The following is a 12042-nucleotide window of genomic DNA, read 5'->3' as shown; positions in this document are numbered from 1 at the left end:
TCTCAGTTCTGGAGACTCTGCTCTGCTCAGGATTGGCTGGAAAGTGAGGGACAGCACGAATCTGAATCTGAAACTTTTGCATGTTTTACAGGCTCAGTTAAATGAGGGCTTGACTGAAACAGAGCGGCAAATCAGGTCAAAGCAGATCTATGTTGTGCCCGTTTGAAAGAATCCCTGCTCCAAAACTGAGCTTGAATTTCCCCTGGTGACTGAAGCACACTCTTACTTGCAGAACAATCACAGACTGGGGACATGGCCAAGTCCCAGGATTAGCAGGGAAACCTGAAGAGCAGGAGTCCTCTCCTTGTTGGTTGTCTTCCGACCCCCAGAATAATCTCCTCCTACTCTCTTTGGATTTACCAGTCTTTTAGGAATGTGTTTTAGCAAAGAACAGAAACCCACTGGGCCCAACACTGGCAGCACTCGCCCATTTTTCCCAGGGTATGATTCCCTGGTGAACAATTCCCATGGCACTTCTGAGAGGAGGGGAAAATAAACCTGCTAGGCAGAAAAGAAAATTGTGCTGCATTTATGTGAAATGGCTTTTTATTGCCTGTTAGAAACACAGGCTGTGAGGGGGCTGTTTCCCCTGGGTGCCTACTGCTGATGACACACAGCCTCCCTTGCAGGGTCTCTGTCACCTTCCCCAGCAGGTCTGAATGTCAGAGCCCTCCAGTTCCCCAGCAGTCCTCTGGCCTCTGTATCACTGATCCTCCACCTCTTTTGCTTTGCCGTGTTTTCTCTTTCTTGACCTTATCTCCAAATCCTTTCCTATGTTCCTTTCAGCTCAGTGTAACAGCACCTTGCTTGTGTCCTTCCAAATCCTTCTGCAAATTCCGGACTTTCATGAAAAACCCTCAGATGTGAGGCTGATTAAAAAGAGTGGCCCATAGCAGAGTATTACCCCGTGTTTCAGACACTAGAGGAGAGAGCACCTTAGCAAATAAGAATGCTAAGCAGTATTATAAATATTTTAATGCAATAGGTAGGCATGAGATCCCAGCACCAGGCCCATGACAACCTTTGCAAAGAACTCTTGTTTGTAGCCCAAGTGTGGCTAGAGCAGCCACAATTTCACTTTTAGTGGCACACTGAAAATTCTGTCTTTTATAGCTCTGCCTCCTTCACTGCTAGGCAACGTTCAGAAAGATCCAGGGCCTTCTCTAAATGGAAAATGGAACTTCAGCCTGCTGAGGAGCAGCACTGCAGCTGAAGTGCCCCAGACACACTCAAATGTGATTTAGAAGCCACTGATAAGCCTTGTCAATCATTTAAAAGGCACTTTAGTCCTTCACTGTAAAAGAAAACCCACACTGTACTTGGCTCCAATAAGCGGCCATCACAAAGGCTGGAATTAGGGGGACGTGAAGAATATCAAGTTTATTCTCTTGTGATGGAGGAAGCAGAACTATGGGTGCAGAGGGGTGCAAAGAGGCTGTTGCAAAGAGGAGGATAAACCAGACTAGACATGCTGACTGGTCCCTCCTGCCTCTCTCAGCAGCTGTCTCCCCTCGCCTGCCCTCACCCCAGCACCTTCACAGCTGCAGATCTGGACAGGGGTTTTGTGCACATAGTGCTGATAGGGCAAACTGCTGTCCTCAGTGGGGGAGTTTCTTGTTTCCTGAGTGTCTTTCCATTCACCAGCTGCTCATTGATTTTTACACAGAACTGCTTTCTAGAAGATGTTTTTCTTCTGAAAACAGCTTCTCTTCTACTTAACTGAGCTGGGCTGGTCCTCATTTAAAGAGATGAAAGCAAGGGGGTGTTTCCCAGCTGATAGAGAGGGTTCATACTGTAAAGTGCTTGGACACAGCAGGCTTCTGTGTGTCAGAGGAACAGCGGTATTAACTGTTTTAATCCCTTGCAGAGGATAAAACTGACTAGGATCACATACCAGAATTTATTAGAGGACTTCAATTCCATGATTAGAAATGAACTTAATTCCAGGTTGTGAAGTGAAAGGTTTGCTAGAGTTAGGTGTGTAGCAGGAATGCTGTACCTCAGTAATGAACCCACAAAACTAGAACATATTTAATCTCGAGGCAAAGCACCTGAGGAGCAGGGCAGCACCCTGGCTGTTGTGAAATAGGCTTCACTGAGCTCTTGTAACCAACTGTGAACTGGAAGAAAATCTCTCCTAAATGCTGCTTAAACATCATTATATCAGGTTGTCACCAAGAATCTCATCTGAGACTTTGCACCTGGTCATCATCAGAAAGTTCTCAGCAAAGAGAAGGAGGTAACAGCTGTGGGTCCTTCCTCCCTGCTCCTCTGAAATTGGAAAGCTTATTGTGAAATTTTATTCACTTCAGTGGCAACAGGAGGAGGCCAACATTTAATCTGCAGAGGCTGGGATTACCAGGCTTGTGTTGTAGAAGATTAATGTTTAAATTTGATTTTTTTTGTGTGAAGTAGCACTGGGTTAGATTTGCCAAACCCAGCGGAAAAAAAAAATGACCCTTAAGTAGATAACACTAACTCTATCAGATGGGTAGCCTGGAAAATAGCAATCTGTTATTCCACTGGGAAGTTAGAGTGATAGTAATGGGATGAAAAGAAGTAAACAGTTGGTTGTGTTTACAGTCCCTTCATTCACCTTCTGAACGGGCCTCCGAGAGCAGAGGTAAACATTTGGAGGATGTTATTTAAAGTGCTATATAAAGTCATAGTTTCCCCCCTCTCCTTTTCATCTCCACATTTTGCAAACAGTGAGTGCTATTTGAGGCTCCTGAATTCCCTGACAGGCTGCTCAGTGAGTATCCAAACTTGTGCGTTTTTCCTTTAATGACAGAAACGATCCTACTCCAACTCATAAGGAAAACCACGTCAGCACAACGCCACATACGTCTGTTCTTGTTTAAAGACCAACCTGAAAACACTCATCCTGGCAAGTTTTAATACTCTGGGAAATTCTATTCTGATAAAATGAGCCACTAAACAACAACTTGAGCAGATGTCACCTTCACTATTCTTTGGTTGGAATAATAAATGCAGAGAGATTTCCCTGCAAAGAGGAAGGGACCAGCTAGAGGGGTAAAGTGACAAGTTTAATAATAGAGAGCAATTTTGTCAGGAGAACAAAGGCCATATAGTAACTTTACAAATCCTCTTGAACTTGAGAAATGTTAAGCCTGGGAGGAAGGAATACAGGAATATGCAAGACTGTGCAGAAAGAACTGGTCTAGGGCTGTGACTTGAAATTTGAGTGTTCATCCAGCAGTGTTCAAACTCTCCCCAGAAAGGTGAGAGAGGCTCTTCTCAACCTTCTAAGCAGTATTACTGGAATAAACACTATTTCAAGAGCACCTCTGTGAAAAAGAGTGCCGGTAATAACAGTGCCTCTCACACAGTTGTGCAAGAGAGTTGTTCCAAAAGAAGCTTCCTGCCCAAGCCTTTTTCTTTGTAATAGCTCTATTTTGTCCTTAAAAATCAATGAAGAGCTCAATCCACTGAGTCCCTGGCAAACGGTTCTCTCCAGATACCTGTAGGTATTTTCCGGAGGAAGCAGCTAACAGAGATGTATCATTAGGGCTTATCTCCTGCCATGCCTAATGCCTGAGCTGCAACAGCTTAAGCATAAGGGTCACATATGCTCTGTAGCTCGGTACCTGCTGCGCAGATTTAACTTCCGAGGTATTTCTGTGACGAGATGAGCCGAGCACCGCGCACATCTCCTCCCCCCAGGTGGTACCTGGATCCTGGGGCGAAAGGGCCCCCAGGGAACCTCCCGAGCACGGCGCTGCAGCCCGGCCCCAGCTCGGAACCGGCGGGAGAAAGCGGCAGCTTTGCCTCCCCCAGGCCTCGGAGGGATCGCTCAGGCCCTTCCTTGCCCGTCATGGCCACGGGGAGTCCCGTGGGCTGCCCGGCAGGGCCCGTGCCCGGGGCTGGCCGGGGAAGGGGCCGCGCTCCGCGGGGTCCGCCCGCGGGCCGGGGCCGGGGCCGGGCGGCGGGGCCTCACCTCCAGCTTGTCGGTGAGCTCCTTGTGCATCCTCTCGTACTGCCGGCTCATGTCCTGGTTGCGCTCCAGCAGCGCCTTCCCCAGCCGCGCCGCCAGCACCAGGTCCTTCTCCTTCTGCCGGATCAGCGAGAGCAGCTCGGGGTCGCGGGCGGCGGCGGCGGGCGGCGGCTCCGGCGGCTCCCCGGCGGCGGCCAGCAGCGCCAGCTCCTCCTCCAGGGCCAGCTCCAGGGCGGCGGCCCCGGGCGGCTCCATGCCGCCGGCGCTGTCCGCCTCCGCCGGTGCTGACCCGGCGGCGGGCAGGCGCAGGCACGGCGCCGACATGGCCCTGCGCGCCGCCGCCGCTCCGCTGCGCCCCCCGCGCCCGGCCCGCGGCTGCGCGCGGCTGGGCGGGAGCGCCGCCGCCCCGGCCCCCGCCCCTCCCCGCCGGGCCCCGCCGCCGGCTCCGCAGCGGCACCGGCACCTCCGGCGGCACCGCCATCGCCGCCGGGCACCGCACCGGCACCTCGCGGGTCCTCCGGGAGCCGCCTGCCGCCGGCAGGTCTCGCTGCTCCTGCCGCAGCCCCGGGCCGAAAATCCCCCCAAAACATTGGGAAAGCCCCAAAGCGGAGTTTGGCGCCCCTTCGGAAGGCGCACAGAGCGTTCTGCCTGCTCGCTACCCTGAGCTCTAGAGGGGATCTTTTGGGTACCAAAGCGGCTCTCGGGATCTTTCTGCTCAGTGGTTCGCCCGGGAGAGCTGACTACAGCTTCCAACAGCCACCGGGGCTCGCTTTCAATTTCAGATTGTTTGGGATGTTCCCGGATAGCATTTGTCCTAAAGGTACCCTTAGTGAACGTTGGGAGTTGTAGTCAGCTCTGCTCCTGGCAGTGTTCTGTCTGTGGGGGGCAGGACTTGTTGGGTTTTCAGTTTTGGTTTTATTGACTCTCTATCCCCTTAGATCCCAGCATCGCTTTCCGTCTCACCACAGGAGGGAGGCTGAGGCAGAATAAGGCATCATAAACCTGTATATTGCCGTGTTTGCTGAGACCCCATTCGCCTCAATTTCTGATTATGCTCTAATTTCAAGCAATACATTGATAGTGATTGAACAAAACCATTTTTAAGGAAACTTGTGCTTTTGATTCCTGGATTCTGCAGAAAGGAACTATGAGTGTTACAGTTTTTCTCTGTAGACCCTGTTTCCATGGGGCTTGCTTTCCTTTCTTCTACAGAATATTCAGACCACATTCATCTGTATGGAACAGCCCCAACACATCAGTGCAAGGATGCTTTTGGCTGGGACAGTTGGTGACTGATGCAGTTTTCTAGCAGGGCTGGCTCCTGTCTCGCGTCAGACCCAGGGCCCTGGAGAGCTGCTGATTATTCCTAACAGTTAGAACGTGAATTGCGGGAATGCAAACTTCCCTCTGGCCATCTGCCACTGGGACTTGGCCTTCCGTGGGGATACGCCCCAACAGCCCAGCCAGCCGGACCTGTCTGTTCTCGGCCCTTTTCTTGGCAGCGTCAGTTAACACAGGGTCAGTTAACACTTGGCTTTTTGTAACGTGAGCTCCTGCTCCCCGGGGGCCAGGCAGACACCTGGTACCTCGTGCCAAGCTGCCAGCACCCGTCCCACGGTGGTAACTGTTGGCCATTATGACCATCGTGATTTCTTTTGCGCTGGTGACCCAGAGGTGATGCTTCCTTTATCTCATAGCAATTCCCCCAGGCACTGATTTTTCTAGTCCTTTTGTCCTTGCAATCAACTGATACTTGTGTTGCTGGAGAGCAGGATTCACCATAAGGTGAGCTGGTTGGAACAGCACTGGCTCTTTTGAAAGAACCCCTGCCCTGACATGGGAGCTGTGCTTTCACAGATTTGATCATCGCTATTTAAACACAGGAGGGCGTTTAATATTTAAGCTGATTGTGAGCACCTTCTGCTGGAAGTGCCTACTACAGCAAAGCAAGCCTCCTGGTGTGATTATTGAAATCCATTGTGGCATCAATTTTCATCTCTAATGCTTCCTTCAGTGTATAAAACAAAAAGAGATTATACTGAGATGGTTTTAATCCCCCCAAACAAAGCCTGAAGCAAAACCCATAGCTGCAGCTGTTAGGATAGGGATGAGGAAATGCTATTGCTTGGATGGAGAGGAAAAAACACATATAAATCAGTGGTATGTTTTGTAAATATGTCACCATCTTAGTCAGGCATCTATGCAAGCTTAATACTCTTTTGGGGCCTATTGATTGCAAAACATTACTGTGTATCTGGAGTAACCTTGGATTAAAGCTTTGTTTACAACACATGTTATTGACTTCCACTTAAAAAAATAGTAAAAATTTCCATTGTCCTGTGAATTTAATTATTGATTTGACTTTTTAGAAAGATATTAGGTTACTATTTTTTAAAACTCCTTTATTGGTTATTTTACGAGTATTTTATTTTGTGTGTATTATCCCATTCGAATATCCATGAAAAAGTATTAGGAATATAATAATACAGTTTATTTACAGTCATATGGTGGCATTATCTATTAGGATCCTAGAATTTATTTCAGCTGGGAGCTGGGACAGTTGCTGCCCAGAAGTGGACACTTGACTCCCATTTCTGCTCTTCTTCCCCTTGCTAAGCTTGGTTATGTCCCTTGGAGAGCCTCAGCCCAGAAAACAGAAAAATTAGTTACATGGAGCAAATCAAACAAGAGGCTGTTGGTTTTTAATTGCACTGCTGAAGCCTGATGTGAGACATCAGGACTGCAGTAGTGAGTGGTTCTTCTAGAGATTTAAATCAAACATTTCAAGAGCTGATGCTCTTGCAACACGGAATGTTCCTGTGTGTACAGCACAAATTATCCTTCAGCCTGGAAATCACCACAGGGATGACCCTTTCTGAAAATGCAAAAAGGCCAGGCTGACTCAAGCACACAGAGAACTGAGAGCAAGTGATGTCATCACAGAACACAAAAATGTCACCTTCTCCAGGACATACAAAGGCCTTCTCTGTGGAACTGGGAATCAAGGGTGAAAATAAAGCATAGGTATAAGAGAGTGGTGTAAGAGGGTTAATCATTCTTTTTTGCTCAGATGAAAAACTTAGAAGTCTATATAGAAAAAGCAGTAGCAAAAAATTCCGTCCTTATGGGGCAAAAGGACAGCACTGACTTTGTCCCTAAGTAATTTCCCCTTCTTGCATTTCCTCATCCCACAATTACCCCATTCAGTAAATGAGCCATGGGGATGGTTGGAGAACTCGACTCAAGGAGCCATTCAAAGCCACCTACCAGTGCAATTCACTCTGCTGAACAGGTTCCTAAAAGAGCAAGACACTGAAACCAGCAATCCAGCTTAAGCTGTGGGTACAGCAATGTGTATTGTCCTTCCCAGAGGGTCAAGGAGAGGTGAATTCTAAGCTGTGCAGGCTCTTTGAGTCCAGTGTCAAGTATATTGTTAAATCCAATGCTTTGAAATCTGTATTCTGCCTTCCAGGGATTTCACTGCTTGGTCTCTTCACAAAGAAAGTGTGGCAGAGGGTCTGGACCTTTAGTGGTTACACCAACAAATGCTGGAGAATGTAGGACTGTATGAGTTAAGCAGGTCAAAACATTTTTAACACATCAGAAAAGTCGCAAATCCAATAAGTGTCCAAGTGCTTCAATCAATACCTTCAGCACAGCTGTGAAGGCAGCACTCAGGAAACAAGCTGAGCTGCAAGGGATCATCCTTTTTTATTTAGAGTAAAGGAGGAAAAAGACGTGTTGTGGGAAAGCCACAGCCAGACCTGTAAAAGTAGATTATTGTCCTGTGCTTTTAAAGCTGCCTGTGGTGAGAAAGGAATTCCCATCAGCATCCTTAATCTTCCTGTCAGTGGGCTGACAGACTTCCAGGAGAGGCAGCACAAGCTATCAGGTTTCCTTTGCCATTCTCTCTTTCTCCTTCTCCCCTTCACCCCGCCCCCCCTTTTTCTGAATGATTAATTGCCTTATTTTTCTCTTTGCCTTACTGCACATTATTTCTGGCAAATGTTTCAGGTTTTTCTGCTTGTTTGGGACCTGTGTGCTGAGGTGTTTGTGTGCCACAGCCTCCTGCTGCTATAAGATGGGCAGTGAGAGGTGCAGGCAGCCTCAGAGTTTGCTGTTACCCTCATGAATAATTAAAGGACACATGTGTCTTGCTTTCAAATGAGGCCAGAACTGCAAAGCCAGAGATAAGGCTCATGTGTGACCTTTCTTCCTCTTTGCTTCTGTAATGTCCAAACCTACCTGGTATGTGTGTGCCAGGGTCTTCCCTGCTGTTGGGCAGAGGAAATACAAGATGTGAAGGTGTATTTGCAAAAGTTGATAAGGGAGAAAAGAACAGAAATTTCTTCTTAAACAGAAGGGAGAAGAAAGCTGTTATGAGTGTGTTAGCCAAGGAACATGTAGTAAAATAAAAGACCATCCTCATTTTTCTCAATATCCCCACAGAGTTTCTGACAAGTCTGGTTTTTTTCCAGGGTTATCAATAATACATCAGAGCAGAAAGAGCACTCACCCACCAAGGTGACTTATAACACCGGAGTCAGGGGAAACATCCCTTGACTGTAAGGTGCAAAGCATGGCCTGGGTGACTCAGGAGTGCCCAAGGACAGAGCCAGCACCATGCTGTGCTCACCCTGCCCCTGTGTAAGGAACAAGGGATGCAAAGGGAAAAGAACACGGAAACAGTTTGGACTTGTTATATGGAACATAGAAGTATAATGCTGAGACATCTATGAGTTAGAGATGTGAATACTTTGTACCATAGCTTTTAGTCTTTTTGAGGTGTAAAGTTTGGAAGCATGCTGAAACAGCCTCTCCAGAACAAAGCTGTCAGTGCTGGGAACATGCAGAACTTCCCTGGAGTTGGAGGAGTTGTATGGCCAATATTTCAGATCAGCTTGATCTGTTTGGGGTACCACAGCAGCAATTTAACTTTGGTTCACACCTGGCTCTCAGCTGATACATGGGCTACTTTGTACCTGGGGCTTTTTCTTGACTTACCATGCTCCAGGTAGACTCTGGACACAGGGTCCAAGCTGGCTCCTTCTTGCAGGGACAGTCTTCCAACACTTCCCTGGGATGGCTCCCATACTCTTGCACCAGCTGCAGGGATTGGCAGTGTGTGCCCTCAGCCCCCTTCACACACACTGCTGCTCAGAGCTGCTGCAGCACCGCTTAGCAGTGCTTCAGGCTTTCTGGGATGGACAAACTGCAGGGAAACAAAAACTGTCCTGGGGACATGGTGAGCACAACAGGATCCAGAGCAACCTGGGATGGGTCAATGCAGGGCAGGGACTGCATGAGAGGTGTTGGCTCTGAGCCCTTCCACACAAACCTGGCTCTGGGGCTTGCTGCTTCTGCACCCCACTGCAAGAGTAAGGATGTAATGGCTCCATGGGCAGATGTAGATCTACATCTACACTAGGGCTGTGTTTTTCAATGAAGTATCTGTTTTCAGCAGTGGGTGTGAGCTACTCCCTCTTGGATCTTACCACATGACAGTGCTTGACAAGCCTTTGTGGAACAAACACCCCTTTTGAGAAATATAAAGTAGCCTGTACCTTTGCTCATATGAAGATACCAAGTGAGAGAGATGTTCTTGCTTGTGTTTCTTTATAGCAAACCCTGAGATCTTAAAATTGCCTGTCGTGGTGTTGGCCATGCAGTTCTGCAACCATTAAATGATTGGACATGACTTTGTGCTTTGTTGTGGGCAAAAATATTTGTTGGCTATTATCTCGTTCTGCTTCTTAGGGATATGCTGTGATTTGTAATGACTCGTGTTAGGAATGCTGCTCTTTGATCTGGCATTATTGCATTGTAATTGAACATGTTGGCACATAGCAATGTGGGGTTTAATGCAGCCTCTTTCACTCACTGTTGTGGTCAATTATTTCATGATAATGGCAACTCTGCCAGGTATTTTTGCTTCATTGAGCAATTACGTTGTTATGGAAACTGGTGTTCTATAAATTATATGAAGAGAGACCTGATTCACTTCTTGGGAACAAGAAATTTTAAAGTAAAAAGTACAGGATAATAGGGTTTTTTTATTAGCTATATATTTATTTATGTAATTACTGATCCTTAGGGCCTGCTAACTCCCTGGTGCAAACAGCAGCAGCTTCGTGTCCTTGCAGGATCTGCTCAGTTGTTGTCCCTCATTAGGGAATATGTGACTAATGGATGCTCACAGCTGAAGATGATGTTGTTCCTGCCCATATTTAGGTGATGCCCCTGCCAACCTTGCTGGATTTTGAGAACATTTCTCTGTTCCATCTGCAGGGCTCATGAGCTTCAAAAACCTTGCCCTGGCTGTGCTGTGGTCACTGCTGTGTGTGGCTGTGGCAGGAAGGATTTGTCCTTTGAGAGCAAGATTTATGGAGGACTGGACACTGCAAATGATTGATTATCTGATACAAGAACCTCTTGCTCCCGTTCAATCATTTAAACATTTCAGAGAGGATGTGTGTCTAACAGAGTTTCCTTTCCATCTCTTGCTAGTTTCTTGCCTTAAAGTGAAGGAATGTGCAGCTTTAAGGGATTTTTAGTTTGGGGTATTTTACCCAAACAAAACTTACCCTTTCAACCACTGCAAAGGAATCCCCTTACTTACTAATCCCAAGCACTGGAAAAATTCCCAGAGCCTGAACTGTCACATTCTCAGGAGCCAGGCAATCCTGCCCAGGTGGAGGCACCCTGGATATGTGCAGCACAGAAGCTTTCACAAGGAGCTTTTGCAGCACCCATTGCCTATAATTCCCTTTCATCCCCTGAGCTGTTTCCTCAGCACTTTTCAGGAGCGTGAACTTCGATAAACATGTGGGTGGGAACCCATTGAACAGAAGTAATTAAGTTGCTCCTGGTGAGCTGCAGCTCATTCTACATGGATGAGGGGCCCTGCATTAGCTTGAGGTAGTCAGTGCTATTCCCCAGCATCCTTCCCCTTTCTAACACTTTCAGATGTGATTTCTTCCATTTCTTTTTAACAGCTGAGTTATTAGAAAAGCATTGCCACCTTGCACACGTTCAGCTTAAGCCCAAAGTCAGCTGCCTGATCTTTCTGGTATCCAGATGCTGTGGGCAGGCAGGTGAGGTGTCTTATCAGTGTTCTGGTAACAGGATCATACTGGGAAACATTCCTGCTTTTCACCTTCCACGTATCAGTTTCAGCTGGAAAAGCCAGCTATTGCCTCTTAATGTAGATTAAATATTACATTGCTTCCTACGATTTACTAAATACTAACTCATGAAAAGCAGTTGTAACAGGTGTTCAGAGAGAAACCAACGCTAAAAAAGAAGAAACAAAACCTCTGAATATTTAAGTCAGAGAAGTCCAAGTGACTTCTATTCAAGATGTCCGTTCCTTTCTTTTGGAGGGTGAAGTGGTGTCTGTGAATACCACAGGGCAGGGACCACATTCAGCCTCCCTGGGCTCTGCAGGGTGGTCCAGAGCAGGAACCCCTTCTCATCTTGGCTCTGCAGGGCACCTGGAAATCTCTTTCCTCTTCTGGCCTGGCCATGGGGAGACCTGCAAGTACTAGGAAATGAGTGTCCAGATGATAATACATTTCCCTGAGTAGCGGTGTTTAATTTGAGAGTGGTAATCAACCTTGTTTTAAAAATACCCAAGTCTTAATCTCTCCAGAAAAATGGAAATCCTATGTCTTCTCATTCTAGTTGCTGCTTTCTAAATCCCCTTCAATTTGTCAGAACCCTTCCACTTCACAGAGTGGAGAGCTGCCAGACTGGTGTGTCATCTCTCTGGGGTCTGCTGCCCACGTAGCAGGTAGCACATTCAAATTCAAAATAGCAGACTTTGTAAGAGTGCAGGACAGCTTCAGTTGGCAGAAGATGATTTGGGTTTTTACAAATGTGGTTACATATTGCTGTAGGAGAACAATTCACAATGAAATAAAACTTGCTATGAGTAATTTCCATTTTAAGCACATATTATGTGTAAGAGTTTCCAAGAGAAAAAGAATTGCCAAATAATAGCTAAGACATACAGCTGAATTATGGGTATCGGTTTTTGATGTTTAATTACCTGCAAACTGCACTATCCTGCTGGAAAGGCAACAGCA

General features: G+C 47.1%; 1 protein-coding gene across 2 annotated transcripts in view; it reads right to left on the bottom strand.

Moving 5' to 3' along the window:
• The window catches only part of BICDL1 (BICD family like cargo adaptor 1), a 49545-nt gene extending 45251 nt beyond the window's left edge, over positions 1–4294 (bottom strand). For both annotated transcript variants that reach the window (XR_007629254.1, XM_050318150.1), the window contains exon 1: positions 3959–4294. Coding sequence is in view for 1 of the 2 variants with exons in the window: in XM_050318150.1 (XP_050174107.1) it covers positions 3959–4279 (321 nt within the window). In the remaining variant the exon portion in view is untranslated. The remainder of the gene's footprint in view (positions 1–3958) is intronic.
• Between the last annotated feature and the right edge of the window lie 7748 nt (positions 4295–12042).

The sequence above is a fragment of the Myiozetetes cayanensis genome, unplaced genomic scaffold (assembly GCF_022539395.1).
Source record: "Myiozetetes cayanensis isolate MyiCay16 unplaced genomic scaffold, myiCay2020 scf21, whole genome shotgun sequence".
Taxonomy (NCBI): Eukaryota; Metazoa; Chordata; class Aves; order Passeriformes; family Tyrannidae; genus Myiozetetes; species Myiozetetes cayanensis.
The sequence above is the reverse complement of the archived record's forward strand: the minus strand, read 5'-3'. Positions and strand labels throughout refer to the sequence as shown.